At 41.8% G+C, this 18,770-nt stretch overlaps 1 protein-coding gene and 1 pseudogene across 2 annotated transcripts in view; one reads left to right on the forward strand and one right to left on the reverse strand.

Moving 5' to 3' along the window:
• On the forward strand, positions 1 to 8,276 carry LOC110534876 (annotated as a pseudogene).
• Positions 8,083 to 18,770, reverse strand: part of LOC110533566 (rab GTPase-binding effector protein 1) — a 22,569-nt gene continuing 11,881 nt past the window's right edge. The window contains exons 13-19 of one of the 2 annotated variants that reach the window (XM_021617905.2): positions 16,954 to 17,052; positions 16,422 to 16,562; positions 15,256 to 15,445; positions 13,256 to 13,311; positions 12,343 to 12,441; positions 11,922 to 12,038; positions 8,083 to 11,353 (exon numbers count right to left, since the gene is read on the reverse strand). In XM_021617905.2, coding sequence (XP_021473580.1) covers positions 11,252 to 11,353; positions 11,922 to 12,038; positions 12,343 to 12,441; positions 13,256 to 13,311; positions 15,256 to 15,445; positions 16,422 to 16,562; positions 16,954 to 17,052 — 804 coding nt within the window. In that variant the 3' untranslated portion in view covers positions 8,083 to 11,251. Of the gene's footprint in view, positions 11,354 to 11,921; positions 12,039 to 12,342; positions 12,442 to 13,255; positions 13,312 to 15,255; positions 15,446 to 16,421; positions 16,663 to 16,953; positions 17,053 to 18,770 lie in introns of those variants that run through there. The other variant, XM_021617906.2, reaches the window with a different exon arrangement.

Consider the following 18,770-nt stretch of genomic DNA (forward strand, 5'->3'; position numbering starts at 1 on the left):
ATGCTACTGTTTGAGGAAAATGTAATAAAATATCATCCATAATAGGAATCTCATTCCTAGACCCCATTTTTCTGTCTTTCAGTTCAAGTAGCCTCAGTAAGCCCAGTGGGCCCTTACCCATGTTCCCCGCGGCAGAGGATAACTGTGCCGTGCTCTGCCTGCCCTGCGTGCCCAACATCCTGGTCATCGCCACGGAAACGGGCACACTGTATCACTGCGCGGTGCTGGAAGCAGAGGAGGAGGAGACAGGAGTAAGTACTGTACAGACAGTACAACGTTACAGAATATTTAGATAGAAATGTTCTGTGATAAACAGACATGATTGTCTATCCAGTAGAACAGGGAATCGTGTTGGCTCTATTCGTTACATATATCTGTACAATTCTGAACATTTTACCTCACGCTATGTCCATGGAGGAATTTTCTTCTCTGTGTGTGATTGACAGGCAGTGGAGAGGTGGATGCGGGGCTGGGAGGTGGTGCCCTCTCTCTATGTGTTTGAGTGTGTGGAGCTGGAGCTCACCCTCAAACTGGTCGCTGGGGATGATGAGGCGCCTGTGGAGTCTGACTTCACCTGCCCAATCAGACTGAACAGTGGTGAGTGAGTCATGCTGATTGGTTGATATAGTTGAATTCTATAATGGGATCCATTGATGCTTCTCACCAGGTCTCGATGTATCAAAGTCCACACCCCATCATCATGTTTGTCAAATGTACTTTGAATGTGATCTTTTTTCTTCTGTGGTGTTCTTTATGTTTCATTGAAACTTGCTTCATGCCCTATTGCAGACCCCCTGTGCCAGCACAGATACCACTGCAGGCATGAGACAGTGCACAGTGTATGCCTCACTTGGTTCAACAAACTGCACAAGTTCCTCCAGTCTTCATGTCCAGATGGGGTGTCAATTCAATTGCGTTGTTTACCACATAAATCGGAGGTGGTTAGTGCATGTTAGTGCATTAATTTGCCTGATATGCCATAATGCTCTCTCCACAGATGAGGAGGACAAGGATAGTCTTCAGGAGCTGGCTGCTGCACACCGCTGTGTCGTAGAGCACATCCTCTGTACCAGGCCTCTTAGTAGAAGGTAGCACTACAACTATCAAGGCACCAGATATTAATATGACGTCATTGACTAGATTGAGATTCTGCTTGGCACTCCTTAGTCATAAGTACCAACTTGGGACTGTTGTCATAGATTGTCAACGTGGCAGTAAATGTTGTTTTCTCAAAATGTAAAAAACATCTCTCTCTCGCTCTTTGGCCACAGTTTGTCAGCTCCAGTACGGGGCTTCTGGATTGTGTCTTTGGGTGCCACCATAATATGCATTACAAGCACCTATGAGTGTCTACTACTGCCTCTCCTGTACGGTTCCTGTACGGTTCAAAAGACTATTCTTTTTTTATTTCATTATATAGGGGTAGGGTTGCAAAGGGTCGGGAACTTTCCGCTAAATTTCCGGAAGTTTTCCATGGAAAGTTAAGCCTGGATTCTTTTTTTAAATTCATCAAAAAAGTTAGCTTATAACAGTGAACCTTTTTTGTGGGATACACATAAGGCACTTCTAGGTCTTGTGGCATATTTTGGTTAAACTATCCTCAATTCAATGGAATTACAAACCTCTGCATGTACAGTGCATTCTTCCATCACATGTGCAGTGCACTCCTCTATCCCATGTACAGCTGATTCTCAAGATCTTGCACAGTAATGAGATGCTATTGAGCCCACACTACTACACTGTCTGAGCCAAGGACTACATGCTTTCTGGGAAGTTTTGATTACAATACTGGGTGGGGTGAATATATTTTATATGACATACATTATTTTTTGTTAACTAGTAAATCCTAGTAGCCTACAGCAAAGTGTGTTTAATCATTTCTAACTTGTTAACACTTTCTGCTAGTTAGTTTTGCTACCATGTGGGTTTTAGCTTGCCTGAGCCTGCTAACTGAGGAGTGTTAATTCACCTGTTTCCATACATGTTTCATTTAAAAACATGTATCTTACAAAAGAGTTGTTTAATCTAACTGTTTAACTATCTATCTGTACATGGAATTGTATTTGTTGTTTTTTTACTCATTTTTTCCTCATCTTTACAGGAAAATGCCACGGGCACTATGATGTGTGGAGACATTTCAGTGCAGCTAATGTAGAAGGAAAAGCTGTGTACATTTGCAAATACTGTGCCAAATCATATGTGAAGAATGCAACAAAGATGCAGAATCATCTGGCCAAGTGCATAATGTTTTTTCCGTGCTCACAACAAGCAACCTCTGACAAAAGTCCCTCTACTTCTATTCAAGGTGAAAATGATGAATCGGACACCTTATCGATAGCAACAGCTCATGGTCCTCCTGGAATCGGAAGTGTTTTTGACTCAATGGAGGAACGTAGTCAGAGAAATACGGATGAATGTCTTGCTCGAGCTGTGAATGCAGCTGGTTCACCTCTGATGTTCACAGGCAATGTGTATTGGAAGAGATTTCTGAATGTTCTTCACGCAGCATATACCCCTCCAACCAGCATGCTTTATCTACTCATTTGCTGGATGCAGAGTTCAAGTGAAGGTCAAGCAATTCATAGAGAAAGCAGACTGTATTGCAAGCATCTCTGATGGGTGGTCGAATGTTTGTGGGCAAGGAATAATTAACTACATCATCTCCACCCCTCAACCAGTATTCTACAAGAGCACAGACACACCGGTCTCTACATTGCAGATGAGCTGAAGGCAGTCATCAATGACCTTGGACCACAGAAGGTATTTGCACTGGTGACAGACAATGTTGCGAACATGAAGGCTGCTTGATCTAAAGTGGGGGAGTCCTACCCTCACATCACACCCATTGGCTGTGCTGCTCATGCCTTGAATCTGCTCCTCAAGGACATCATGGCACTGAAAACAATGGATATACTCTACAAGAGAGCCAAGGAAATGGTTATGTATGTGAAGGGTCATCAAGTTATAGCAGCAATCTACCTCACCAAGCAAAGTGAAAAGAATAAGAGCACCACAATGAAGCTGCCCAGCAACACCCGTTGGGGTGGTGTTGACATGTTTGACAGTCTCCTGTAGGGGAAGGAGTCTTTCCAAGAAATTACCATATCACAGTCTGCCGATATGGACAGCCCCATCAAGAGGATCCTCCTGGATTATGTATTTTGGGAGAGTGGTAAGCAGCCTGAAACTCCTGAAACCTATAGCAGTAGCCATTGCACAGATTGAGGGAGACAATGCCATCCTGTCTGATGTTCAGACTCTGCTTACAGATGACAGAGAAGAAATCCGAACTGCCCTGCCAACTTCACTGTTGCTCCAAGCAGAGGAAACTGCAGTTCTGAAATGCATCAAAAAAGCGTGAAGACTTCTGCCTGAAGCCCATACATGCCGCAACGTACGTGTTGGACCCCAAGTATGCTGGCAAGAGCATCCTGTCTAGTGTAGAGATCAACAAGGCCTATGGTGTTGTCACTACCATGTCTCGCCACCTTGGCCTGGATGAATGCATGGTTCTTGGCAGTCTGGCGAAGTACACTTCCAAGCAAGGGCTTTGGGATGGAGATGCAATATGGCAGTCGTGCCAACATATCTCATCAGCCACCTGGTGGAAGGGACTTTGTGGATCTGAGGCTCTTTCCCCTGTTGCCTCCATCATCCTCAAAATCTCGCCACATCAGAGCGCAACTTGTCCTTGTTTGGGAGCACACTCACAAAAGCATGCAACAGGTTGACCAAGGGTTGAAAAATTGGTGGCCATCTGGGCAAATTTGAGGCTTTTTGAGCCTGACAACGAGCCATCCTCAACAAGGTTGGAAAGTGACAGTGAAGATGAGGCCTCAGAGTCTGATGTTCAAGGGGTGGACATTGAGGATGTCCAGGGATAAGACATTGAAGCCTGAGAGGAAGATAACCAAAGCTTTTGTTTCTAGACTATAATTTTACTGATGTATGTTAAAAATGTTTTTGGGAGATGCGATGGATCATTCAATATTCCCTTTTGTTGTTCAGTGAAATCATCCCATGTGAAGAGTCAACTCATTTAATTCAAGTTCAATTCATAACTAAAATTTTTTTTTAATTCTATTGGAAGGATTTAATCATTTGCAATTATGTATACTTATGATAAGGTAAAAGGTTTGTTTCTGTCCATATAATATGGTAAATATATCCAATGCAAAAAACATCTACGTTTAAATGGTATTCATGTTCATTTGCATATATTCCCGTTAATTCCCACAGAAAGTTTCCGCCTCTGAATATTCCCCAAAATGTGCAACCCTATATAGGGAGCATTATCAGTCCAAACATTTAAAAAAATATATAGATAGGAAAGTGTGTCACAGGCTGATGGTGCATGTCTATGTGTGTCCTAGGAGTTCCATCCGGCCTTCCTCTCCTCTCCTGCTGTGATCCTACCCAGGGGTAGGCTCAGCTAGCTCTCCTCTGCGTGGATTGCACAATGACTACTTTGAGCAGCACATTTGAAACATCCTAGCCCGAAGCTCCACCAATCCTCTCATGCTGAGGTAACACACTCACCACAGTACATTGAAAACACCCCTGTAGGATGATCTTGGATTTGTACAGATGCTTATTTAGACTCCATAGCAACATGCTTTGGCATCATGCTGAGCCATTTTGACATTTAGTATCCTCCCTTGTGGCTGTTTTTGGAATGACAATTTATTCTCAATGAACTGGCTTGATAACGGTTAGATCACATTTTACAGAATGCCCAGCTTCCACGATAAACAAAAAGACCACTATTATGCTTAGTTTATTGTGTGGACTCAGTCGTGTTGTCCTGTGCTTTTAGAGCAGGGGACAAGGACACATCGTCCCCTCCTCCAGAGTGTCTCCAGCTGCTGAGCAGAGCCACTCAGGTGTTCAGAGAGGAGTACATCCTCAAACAGGATATGGCTCGCGAGGAGATGCAGAGAAGGTCAATGTCACTCATTAACAGATAAATACACACACATTTAATCAACAACACACATGATCACTTGTAGTTGTAGTTCTGATACAGACACACACACACAGGCCGTGTACAAAATCTTTCTTGCTTACTTTTTTACTAAAACTCAATACTGTGTACTAATATTATTACATACTATTTATAACGCACTTTGTGTAAAAACGTTTGCAGTAAGCAACACATATCAACATACTACTCATCCATACTGAGAAGGCGTCATCTAAATTTCAATCGTGTTAGTTCCCCGCCAATCGTACATTTCAGTGTCAAACACTATCAGCTGTGTCAAACACGTGAATGTGAAAAGACTATTCTCTTCCTCAATGTGTTCAGTGAATTCTACTTGATGAAAAGTATGCTGAGTATGACATCCTGTCATTTAAAGCATACAAAACTTTCAAAATGTCACATACAATTAAACATTTCAGGCATACCCAAAAAGCGTACTATTTAGAACTCAAGTATGGGTAATTGGACACGGCCATGGACACGGCCATGTCATGAAGCATGTTGTTGATGGGTTTTTCTTCTTCAGGGTGAAATTGCTGACAGGACAGAGGAACAAGCAGCTTGAGGACCTGGCCTTGTGCAGAGGGGAGAGGTAAATAGAGTTTCCCAATAAACTTAGTGCTTGATGGCCATAGCTATGCACTCCCAAGGCTTACAGCAACTCAGAATTGTGCTATAACAATGAAAGCACTTAAAATAATAATGAAACATTGTATTACTAATGCATTTTTACTTATGCTATGCTTTTTCTATTTACAGGATGAGGTAAAGACAGGGACATGTATTGCATGAAGAATAGGTAGTGGTAGCTGCAGATTTGGAAAAGGCTTCTTACAGTGCGTCTTACAGTGCATCAGATATCAGCATTGGTAGAAATGTGCTCATGTGTATTTGTTATCCTGTTTGCTCCCAGTGTACATATAATATGATTATTCAATGAGGTCACATTCATATGTAATTGAATGTGATGTGACTGATTTGGTTTGACCGGCAGTCTGGGGTTGATAATGCAATTAGAGGCCAAACATAACTCTTTGAATTACAGTGATGGAAGTACTGAGGCTTCATGAGCTTTACCATGCATTTCATATACTTTGGAGCTATTCTTCATCTTGTGTTTCTTTTTCTATCAATAGGAAAAGACTGCGAGAGTCTGCAGAGCGTCTGGCTGATAAGTACGGGGATGCCAAGTATCGCCAGGAGGCCACCATGAACAGGTAGCTAGATACACCCGTCACTCTACGCTCCTCTTTCAAATCTAATCTAATCTTCATGGCTTGTTTCAGAAGTCTACATTTGTTTATACATTTTGTTTTTAAAGCCTTCAAAACAGTCAGACACCCATGCAACATAAGAACTGATTAACTCTCTCTCAAAAAAAGCTATCTGCTTCAGAGCTTCTATTACATCAACTATTCCAGGGTGAAGCAGGTTCTGGGCAGTCTGTGCAGTCAGCTGCCTGTTCTGTCTGACAGTGAGAAAGACATGAAGAAAGAGCTCCAGACTATCAACGACCAGCTGCGTCACCTGGGCAACAGCATCAAACAGGTGAGCTGCCCTCTTGGGGTCTCCGTCATCCTCATGGAGCCTCGTACTGGTTCACAGTAATAACTGGGCTAGTGTCTTATCTTCTCCCAGGTAAATATGAAGAAGGAGTACCAGAAGAAACAGATGGACAAAGGGATGTCTCCAGCCAGGGCTACTGTTGCCCTCAACTTGCACCAGAGGAAGTGTGTCCAGGGGGTTATAAAAGAACAGTGAGTATGAGCAGCTCTTCCCTGGGTGTTATGCCAGCCTGCTGGCTGTATGATACCCATTGACCCGTTGTTTGGATATGGTCCCAAATGTTTTACGTTGTCCCTACTGTTTAATGTTGGTCCTCAGTCTTGTTTAATATGATCTAGCAGTGTTGTTTCCCTCTCTTCCAGGGGAGAGCACATAGGAGAAATTATGAAACAGATCAAGGACATCAAGAACCATTCCAGTTTCTGAGACCGTTAAGGGAGCCATCCTTCATATACAGCTATCCCACTGCTTTCCAAACAACCAAAATAAAAATGGAGCGCTAATTGTGAATACTTAGTCAACACTTGCTAAAATAGTCTGTCTCATGACATGTCAACTCTTGACTCATAAAGCATTGTCAGCCATAATGTCAGATTTTTGGAACCAGTCATTGAAATGGGAAAATGTTGTATACATAAGTCTTCATAAGGTTTTATACACAGACAAATATACATGAATGGTATCTGGAGAATAAAAGTAATGCATGTACAGTACTACCTATTTTTCACATATGTTCATTTTAACTCTGCCTGAACAGTTAGCCCCACATACTTGTCTGGGTGGAGAGCTTTTCTTCAGCTTCGCCTATTTACAGGGCTTTCACCTTGGAGGGGAGTTGGTCTCATGGTTCAAGTGTGACAGCAGTTTTTAATCTCCATACATGTTCTGATGCATTGAGTTTACATCAACTGTAGCAAACTCTACTCATGATCTTTTAAAATTGGGGGTACACAATTAACATATTTTGGGGTATTTTTGCAACAATACCATCGTGGATACCATTGTCTCTGCATTCAGTATGAAGAAAGTTTGAGGTAGTTTCACGAGCCAATGCTAATTAACGTTAGCGCAATGACATTGACAGGAGGTTAGCATGCCAGCTGTTCCTGTTCAGACTGGGGAAGTAGGCAAATGGCTTCTTTGCCAACATCGGGGAAATTAGTCATTGGAGCTGTTTTTTTTCTGGTAGTGGTAATTTTCAGGTTGGAAAAAGTGCTTTGGTTTCGACTTCAACAAAAACCAGAAAGCATGCTGAAAATATTTAATCCCAGCTGAGAAATAACTAAATAAAATCTTGACAGTCCTGGGCAATAAAAGTTGGGAAATTTTTATAAAAAAGGTAATTTCATTTATTGCAAGTAATAATTTTCCATAGCAAACATCTTCAATCCTCGGTTGGAAGAGCTTTCTGAACAAGATGCATTTCCCATTTTATTTTAGTCACTAAGTATCTGGAATTCACAGGCTGTGCTGTCCAGTGTTTTTTTATGGGTTTATGGGCCATTGTGTTTGAGAGACAGTCACACATTCTATAAAGTACAATTTGGTTTATTAGGTATATACAGAAATGTACACAGTACTGTATATACATTTGCAAGAGGCCCTAGCAGAAGAATCAAAGCATGCAAAAATAACTTTTTTGCAAAGCTTCCTCCCACCATTATCAGAATGACTGTTCTGCAGGAAACATTACGCCACAGTGAAATCCTAAATTAAAACGTCTTAACTGAAAGCCACTGTCATTTTTCATTGGAATTTCAGTAACTGTAGGAGCACAAGAAATTTGTTTATGCAAAGCCCAAATAAAGGGGTTGTTTGAGGACCTTAAGACAATTACACACAGCAGCACTATTCAAGGGAAGGGTAGACAAGTTATTCCATAGAAATGATAGAACCAAAAAGCCTTGTTAATGCTGACTGTTACGAATTCAATTTGAAATAGACAGATATTCAACTCCTTCGAAATGAATGGGGTACTGTGAACATGTTGTAGTGACTAGTGATTATCACTATAATGATAGAGCTTTGATACTTAAAATACACATGTATTTGAACCCAGGTCTAAACCGAATTCACAATATTACACAGAATCAATCATTTTACAAGCCATAAACATTCATTTCTTTCAGCACAAGTTCATCTGACTTCCTTACTCATATCCTCTCAAAACATAGCAAGATTCTGATAAACTCAAGACATTTACAGATTTATCCAATTGATACAGATGTAGTACATGCAAGTCAAAGATTCAATGATCTCAATGTATCCTTAAAAATCACATTGTCGAATTATGTTCAGTGTTAAGGAAACATTTTCTATAAGGATGATTGTTTTACAACAGTTAAAAGCAATAAATCATGCGGTCATGTCTAAACATTTTCCATAGAGCAACCCTAAGTGCTGTAAGCACCGCGGTCACCTCAGCTAATGAATGAAAACGCATTTTACCCACCACACACAATTAAATCCACAAACTGTTAAGTCCATCACTACCACCATTTAAAATCCTTGCCTAGAGGTTCATTCCTTTAGAGAAATTAAAAGGCAAATACTTCACAGTGCATTACGTGTTTCTAAAAGGCTGTATTAAGTAGATTATTCAAATGTGGAAAGTTTCTCCCCAAAGCCAACCATTCTCTTTCGTGTGAACTGCCTGATGGGATTGCTTGAGTGACAAACCATATTGAAAATGTGTGTTATTATATTGGTGAACTTTTCTGATGCTAGAGACCTCTATTTTGTACAGCTCTTGCTATTAGTAATGATCATAGCCTCCATTGCCAAAACCATATTCATTCTTATTCAATTATTCCATCTCCTAGTGCCCACTTAGGGTTCAGTGATTATCTGTCAGGATGATTTGACAGTTCTGTCCAAGAAAAAGGGACATGAAACCAACATGGATCTAATTTAACAGGAAGAGTACTCAACCAGTTCCATGGAAACCTAGTAAAACATGACCGTCAGATTTCACATTATTCATCATTTCCAATGAGACATGACACCTACACTTAAGGCTCAAATTAACCATTTTTATATTAATATCAAATCATTTCTGGGTAACAATAAGGTATCTTACTATAACAGATTTCCATTCAAATTGGTAAAAATGACTTTTTAGGAAAAACTCAAGCAAAAATTGTTAGGACTGTCTGGCAGTGGTCTGAGTGGGGAGGGGAAAACTGAATACCAGCTGTAATTGACAGAGGTTTGCAACTCTTTGTCTATCTACAGAAAGCCATAACCCCCGCCCATGCAAACCTGCTGATTAGAAGGTCCTGTGTAGATTGTATTTTCAAACAGCAACTATCAGGAAATAACACTTTTCACAGTGTCAGTTTCATCAGCTGTTGTACAATATGACAAAAACAGGGTAGAAATCACATTTGACAGCACTGGGCCTTTAAGCAACTTCGGAATGTGCTCAAGAAGTTGTGCCAGAAACTCCATGACACTAGGGACAGAGTTGATGAATCAGGTAGTGTTCAATGTGGACATACTTTACAAATGACATATCCTGGTCAAAGCCCCCTCATTTCAAAATAGTATTTGTGGTGCAGCCAGAAACAAAACTATACGAGTGAAATATGAAATACATAGGAAAAAGTAGAGACAAGAGTGCATTTTCTCAGCAAGAGAGGGACAAAAGTCAGAGAAACTTTTCATCAATGAGTTACCATTAACATTCAGGCATGACACTGAAAATCTAATCAAAGGAACTATTGTCAACGGTGATCCCAGACCATGAAATCCACCCTTCAGAAGAATTAGTCAATTAGTTAGTTCTATAGATTATCCATTCAATTGAGATAGTCACCTGGAATGCCTTTCAATTAACAGGTGTGCCTTCAGATGTACAACTGACTAGGTATCCCCCTTTCCCTTGTTAGAAGTTCATTTGTAGAATGTCTTTCTTTCCTTAATGTGTTTGAGCCAATCAGTTGTGTTGTGACAAGGTAGGGGTGGTATACAGAAGATGGTCTTTTTCCAAATAGGGCTAAGTCCATATTATGGCAAGAACAGCTCAAATAAGCAAAGAGAAATGACAGTCCATTATTACTTTAAGACATGAAGGTCAGTCAATCGGAAAATTGAAGTCTTCACTATTATTCTACAATGTAGAAAAATAGTAAAAATACAGAAAAACCCTTGCATGGAGAGAGAAAAGGAGATTAACAGTAAACATAAGGGGGCAAGACTAAGTAAGAAACTAAGTGGGAGCGAGAACATTTTATTAACCACTTGCAGAAATTGTATGGATCCATTTGTTCCCTTTACCTGAAAGAGAAGTTGTAGATGAAAGTGACTTAGAAGAAGACTACAAACTCCTCCTTTGGTTGGGCTAATATGGCCAGTCCAATGTCTACAGTAGAACCACAGGAAAGATACAAGAATTGCCACTCTGCAGGAAACAGTCATTTAGTTATTTACAACCTCTTAGTAGTAGTGTTCACCTTCACTCCTGCCTTGTGTGCTTCAAATCCTATACAGAAAAGGCCCTTTCTCCTGTAATGATAGATATCCTCCATCTTGGATTTAGACTTCATTTAAAAACACCCACACCCCTCTTATCCCTCCGGATCCCTTCGATTGGGTGGTAGAAGTGGGGGAGTGGCCTGGAAAGGTGGGAGAATGTCATTAGGCCAGTGAGATAGAGGGAAATGAGGGGCAGGAGGGAGAATGGAGTTTCAGCCAAGGGTATCATGTCTCTGGGAGCTGGCTGATGTCAGTCAAGTTGGTGTTGTTGAGGATGGCTCGGATACGGTCTAAAGAGTCAGCCTGTCTGATCCGCTCCAACTGGACCTGAGGGGGAAGAGTGAATTATTTATATTGAATTCACTAGATCTAGAAATACACATACAGCCATGTAGATGACGCACATCAGATACAGTAAAATAAGTCACTATCAAATAGTGTAATGAGCACTGATGAGGTGCTGTATATGGTTTCCATGGTAAGAGGTATACTATAAGAGTTGGAGTAATGTTGCCATAGTAACACCACTATCATGCGGACTCACCTATCAAGTGTAAGGTCAGACTATAGAAATAGAAGGAATTCACTCTATTTCTATGGGTCAGACAAGGTACAGATCCATTTGTCAAAGAGAAAGGTATGGCTAAGATCTACATCACAAATGTTGATTGAATACTATTATGCATTTTACAAGCAAGTAAGTGTTCCTCCAATTCTAGGGGAAGGCATGCATTGCCTACCAATAGATAGAGGCACGGTCATACATAACCTAGGACACATATTTTGGAGGCGCATTTTCTATGAATGTTAAACACCGCAAGCTGACGAGTAACCACCGTTTGTGATCTCAGAGAGCCTAGTGGCCATGGTAACCCAGCAGCAGTACTGTCCATACCTGGAGTGTCTGGGAGAGCTTGACAAAGTCCCTCTGCACCTGCTCACTAACATCCAGCTCCGTCTGCAACCGCAGGGCTTTGTCCTTCTCATCCAATGCCTGAGCCTCCAGGGCCGTCTGTCACCACACACAGCACACTGAGTATCACTACTCCCACTCGATGCTGAGACTTATCACAGATAGTTGAGAAAGAAACAGCAGCAGTGGCCAGTTGTAACATACAGGCCAGTGGAGTCTGCTGTGGGGAGGATGACTAATAATTGCTGGAACAGAGCCAATGGAATGGCATTAAACACACGGAAACGTGTTTGTGTATTTAATACCATTCCACCTATTCCACTCCATTACCACAAGCCCGTCCTCCCCAATTAAAGTGCCACCAACCTCCTGTGATATGTCTGAGCAGTGAATGACCTCTGACCTTGGTTGTGGTGAGCTCTCTGAGCTGCTCCTCCAGACTGCTCTTCAGACCCTGGACACTCGCTAATGTCTTCCTCTTTTCTGCCAGGCTGCTCTCCAGCTGGGAAATGAGCACATCACAGTTATTATCAACTACTGGCATAAACAGTCTACTACCAAACTCAAAGTCCTGATTTCACAGTCTGATGTTGTTGGGACAATGTGTTGATAATGAAGGGGGCTGTGCCTTACTGGTAGGTTGTCTTTCTCACTCAAACACCCACACACACAGAGTGTCACCTCCTTCCATTACAACTGTTTGATTTACAAATCCAAACGAGAGGTCTCAAACCCCCATGGGGGGAAAAAAACAATCAATGTGTCAGCTCTTGATAAGAGCGGAATATGGAATTATAACAGCCTTCTGCCCAGACCAGTGGGACTCAGCTCTCGCTGTTTCACGTGATCTGTGCGTCAGCTAGGCTACAGACAGACTACAATGCAGAGCAAAACAATGAGGTTAAGCCAATGGTCTCCTACCCTGGTCCTGATAGAAAGTTAGATGCACAGGCCTTTGTTCCAGCTCAGTACTCAAACACCCAATTCAATAATCAACTAAACATCAAGACCTTGGTTAATTCAGGTGTGTACGTGCGAGGCTTGAGCAAAAGCCTGCACCCACTGTAGCTCTCCGGAACAATGGTTGGTGAAAACTGATAACCTCATTAATTTACAACAGCTTTCAAATAACACATTGGTGATGGTAAATAAATCATTCACACCTACATTTGTACAAATGTACAAACTACTACTAATCTAACAAGCCAGTGGTTTTAGGCCTTAGCTGGGATTACATTATTGAAGGCAGCCACTCAAGACAATCTGACTTCACATTCAGAGTCGTGACTCATGCAGTCTCCCTACAGTTCATGTACCTGTTCTTTCTCAGCTTTCACTCGCTCCAGCTCAGTTTTCAGACTGGATAATGACGCTGGGGAAAAGAAAAAAAACAGATACATAAAGTGTCATTATGATGGTAATCAGAACATCAACCCAAGACATGCGTTCTAGAATTCTAACGCAGGTCCTGGAAAATGAGTTGTCAATTCATGAATAATGCATTAGTGCTGTGTGGCTAGTCTTAAAGGGGGCGAATCTCCTCTGCCAAGGAGAGTGGTGTGTGAGGTGTGTGTGTTACTAAGCACGCAAACAAAATACTCCTCCATGCTATTAGACTGACACACAGAGCAATCAAGTGTTCATAACTTGGGCCAGAATTCAACAACTTTTCCGCACTTTAAGCAGTGTGTTTGATTAACATTTCTGAAGACAAAGAAACAAAAAAGAAAGCTATGATGCTATGCCATATTAATGGTATTACATGGTTAGTCATAACCATTCACTTCAGTTAGCATGGTTATGACTGGACTATGCTAGCATATAACAGGTGCTAATCCTCTCAATCCCATACCAATCTGGCATGCCACATTTTCAAAAACCTTACTGCAGTGAGTGAGTTTCCGTGTCATACGGTCATTAATCCAACATGTACAGCATTAACACACAAACAGCCTAAAGAAGATTCGTCAGTGTGTTTCGTAATTTCCAAGATGTCTGAACAGTCACCAACCAAGAAAAAAGGAAAGGAGAAAAATGTTGAGGGTACAGGGGAAATCTTCAGAGAACGAGGGTATTGGATGAAATTCAAAGGAAAAGACAGGCAATTTCATGGTGGAGAAGCTGAGTTCAGTTGCGCTGATGGGTTCAGTATGTGACCGTGAAGCTGAACACTTGCTCAGCACATGTTTTATCCCTTAACTCTACTGTAATTTGTACCGCTGAAACTACTGTAAGCCATACAAGTTTGAGCTGACGGCTAAGCATCATATTTAGCATCCCTGGCTCTTATTAAATGCAACTCAAGATTCTTTATTGCTCACATTCACTCTACACCAGCAGTTCATCAACAGGTATCCAGATAGCTCAACTCAGAGCCATAGATAAACATCTACACCTGCCCAGGACATACAGATGAAATGTAAACTTTCGGTAAATCTGGTACATTAATCAATAGATATCTTGATTAATGAGCATGAGGATTATAGCACAACAAAGTGAGTGTCTCACACAGTGGGTGTGAGACACTGTAGCTTGTAGGGCTCTCCAGGTCACGTGAAATTTTGTGCAGGATTGGTGATGATCTGGGGGTGCTTCAGCAAGGCTGGAATCAGGCAGATTTGTCTTTGTGAAGGATGCATGAATCAAGCCACGTATAAGATTATCCTGAAAGAAAACCTGCTTCCTTCTGCTCTGACAATGTTCCCCAACTCTGAGGATTGTTTTTTTGAGCAGGACAATGCTCCATGCCACACAGCCAAAACAATCTAGGTGTGGATGGAAGACCACCAGATCAAGACCCTGTCATGGTCAGCCCAATCTCCAGACCTGAACCCCATTGAAAACCTCTGGAATGTGATCATGAGGAAGATGGATGGTCACGAGCCATCAAACAAATGTTTTTTTTGTGCCAGGGGTGGCATAAAGTCAGCCAACATCAATGTGAAAGACTGGTGGAGATTGTGCCAAGACGCATGAAAACCGCGATTGGAATAACCCAGAGTTTTGCCAAATATTGATTTCTGAACACTGTTAAAACATTAGAATTGATGTTTAAAAATGAATATGAACTTTATTTTCTTCACAATATTAACAATATTTTTATTTAGAATTTGGGAGAAATGTCAGTAGTTTGTAGAATAAAACTATAATTAACATTTTTACCCAAACACATACCATAAATTGTAAAACCAGAAAAACAAATAATTTTGCAGTGGTCTCTTAATCTTTCCCAGAGCTGTATGTCAAATATCCATCTATGGTTCTTCTCTATCTATCCTTGTGTGTCAAGCCTAAGGAATGAGAAGGTGAGCCTCACCTATCTCCTCCTTGCAGCCATCTATCTCCAGCTGTAGTGTGTCCTCCAGGTTCTCTTTGAGGCACTGCTCTGCCTGGAGCTGCTCCTTCAGGAACAGGATCTCCGCCTTCAGCTTCTCTTCCAGGTGGTCTGCAGCCGTGCGCACCACAACTATGTCCTCCCGCAACTGCAGCACCAGGGATTGTAGTTCCTAGAGGGGAGCAGAAATAGTTGCACGTACCAATTTAAGTGAGTCACAATGGGTATATGAATGGTGAAAGAAGTACCTGATGAACATGTAAATAGCTCGATGGTGTGAACCAGACGGCCGTCTGCTTCTGGGGACCGTGCACTTGGAGATGTGTATGGTGACTTACTCATACATTTCAGACCAAGTTGTTCCATCCCTTTCATACTTGTTACTACCAGTTCTTCCAAGATGTAATTGTTTTCTTCATTTACTCCTATTTCAATCCCTCATTTAAAAAAAATTAAATGTAATTGAATACTGAGATATGAGTTTATATGGAAGGAAAAGACGCCAATAACCATTATGGTGGTTACGAGAGTTTAGATACTGCATTTTCATCAAGTTTTGGTTTCACTCTAAAGACTTGTTCATGTTAAAGCAGTCAACAAGTACACTATAGAATCATTAACACCCTGAAGGGCCCTAGTATGTTCTCCCTGCCAGTTCATTAACCAGTCAGTGAAATAGTACGTGGTCAAGGTGATGGTTTCAGTTTTGAATGACAGATTCTGTGCAGGTCTGCTAACATTACTAGATCTTTACAATTCCAGGTGTTTTGTTTTTTTACAACATTAACATGACATAACACTCCTATCATTTGTGCAGAATCTATGTATTTGGAACACAAAGTCTTAGAAAATGACTTGACTAAATCTAGGAATAAAATACATATCACATTATCCTATCCCCCTTGGATTTAAATGTGGAATATTACTGATGTTTTCATCTTTGTCAATGCCATGTAAGCACAGGGGGAAAAAATGAAGAGCCTGGATGGTCCTTGCAATGAACTCTTGTTTATTATTCAGATGTCAAGAGACATTCTTCTGTAAATCTATGAATTAGTGTGAAAATAAGAAGAGGGCTGTCCTTTAGACTATTGAGATGCGCCCGAGAGCAATTCTCAAAACGGTGGCTGTGAATGATTGTCTCGTACTTGCACCATGGTGGGTAGTTTGAAGTCCTCCTGCTGCTGGAGAGATAAGTGGAGTCGGTGTTTGCCTGTTAGGCTGTCGTTGTCCCTCTGCAGTCTGCTCAGTTCCTCCGCAACCTGCTCCCTGGACTGCATCAGCACAGCCTGATTTTGGCAAAAACAGCACTCAAGTCAAATCATGTGGCATCATCCTGTTTCCTCCTGGTGTTTCAATGTACTGTCAAATGGAACTGCGGGACACAGACTGAAGGAAAGAGACCACAAGTGTGATTAGAGGTCAAACGTCTATCAGGCAGAACATTCCATCACATTTCCACTAGCTCTCTCTTCAGCAAGATAAACATCCTTCTTAATTACAGTAAGAAGCTGGTTGAATCACCAAATCAAAAAAGGCACACGCAGCGATGGCATGTTCAAATGCTTTTGCTGCTAACTTTATTTACACAGGCCTTCTGGCACAGACTGACACTATTGAGACACCGGTGGCCCAAACAGAGGCTGTATTGAGAGGCTGTAGCAGAAAAGTGCTGCTCACCATCTGTTCCTGTGTGTTCCTCTTGGCCTGACTGAAGGCCTCTTGTAGTGTTTTAAGCAGTGACTCGGACTCCTGGACTCTGTGCATGAGAGCAGCGACCTGGGAAAAAGCAAGAAATCCACATGCTCCAGAGGATAACTGAACATACAATCCACAGAAAAAGAATGACGTATCCTGATTTATCCACATTCCAACCGTAAGCATTGTATAGTCGTGGCCAAAAGTTGAGAATGACACAAATATTAATTAAGTATGCTGCCTCAGTTTGTATGATGGCAATTTGCATATACTCCAGAATGTTATGAAGAGTAATCAGATGAATTGCAATGTCCCTCTTTGCCATGCAAATGAACTGAATCCCCCCCCAAAAACATTTCCACTGCATTTCAGCCCTGCCACAAAACGACCAGCTGACATCATGTCAGTGATTCTCTCAACACAGGTGCGAGTGCTGACGAGGACAAGGCTGGAGAGCACTCTGTCATGCCGATTGACTTTGAATAACAGACTGAAAGCTTCAAAAGGAGGGTGGTGCATGGAATCATTGTGCTTCCTCTGTCAAACATGGTTACATGCAAGGAAACACATGCAGTCATAATTGCTTTGCACAAAAAGGGCTTCACAGGCAAGGAAATTGCTGCCAGTAAGATTGCACCTAAATCTACCATTTATCGGATCATCAAGAACTTCAAGGAGAACAGTTCAAATTATGTGAAGAAGGCTTCAGGGCACCCAAGAAAGTCCAGCAAGTGCCAGGACTGTCTCCTAAAGTTGATTCAGCTGCGGGATCGGGTCACCACCAGTACAGAGCTTGCTCAGGAATGGCAGCAGGCAGGTGTGAGTGCATCTGCATGCACAGTGAGGCGAAGACTTTTGGAGGACAGCCTGGTGTCAAGAAGGGCAGCAAAGAAGCCACTTCTCTCCAGGAAAAACATCAGGGACAGACTGATATTCTGCAAAAGGGATAGGGGTAAAGTAATTTTCTCTGATGAATCCCCTTTCCAATTGTTTGGGGCATCCGGAAAAAAGCTTGTCTGGAGAAGACAAAGTGTGCGCTACCATCAGTCCTGATGTGCGCTACCATCAGCTACCATCAGTCCGGGGGGACAAAAAAAACACACAAATTCTGACAAACTCCAAACATTGATTATGCAAGAATGGGCTGCCATCATATGGCCCAGAAGTTAATTTACAGCATGCCAGGGAGGATTGCAGAGGTCTTGAAAAAGAAGGGTCAACACTGGAAATATTGACTCTTTGCATCAACTTCAATAAAAGCCTTTGACACTTCTGAAATTATTGTAATTATACTTCAGTATTCCATAGTAACATCTGACAAAAATATCTAAAGACACTGAAGCAGCAAACTTTGTGGAAATTAATATTTGTGTCATTCTCAAATTTTGGCCACAACTGTGCATTCTTTGAAGATTAGAAATAACTCCTCAAACAACAAAAGAGCATAAAGATTACCTGACGCTTTACTATCCTTGACACTTTTTGGATTCTGAAGTGTGTTAATGTGTGGAAGGAGGACAGACTTCTTATTTTTTTCCCCCCTCTTTCTCCCCAATTTCGTGGTACCCAATTGTTTAGTAGCTACTATCTTGTCTCATCGCTACAACTCCTGTACGGGCTCGTGAGAGACGAAGGTCGAGAGTCATGCGTCCTCCGATACACAACCCAACCGCACTGCTTCTTAACACAGCACCATCCAACCCGGAAGCCAGCCGCACCAATGTATCGGAGGAAACACCGTGCACCTGGCAACCTTGGTTAGCACGCACTTCGCCCGGCCCGCCACAGGAGTCGCTGGT

This window comes from Oncorhynchus mykiss, chromosome 10, assembly GCF_013265735.2.
Source record: "Oncorhynchus mykiss isolate Arlee chromosome 10, USDA_OmykA_1.1, whole genome shotgun sequence".
In the NCBI taxonomy this organism is placed as follows: domain Eukaryota; kingdom Metazoa; phylum Chordata; class Actinopteri; order Salmoniformes; family Salmonidae; genus Oncorhynchus; species Oncorhynchus mykiss.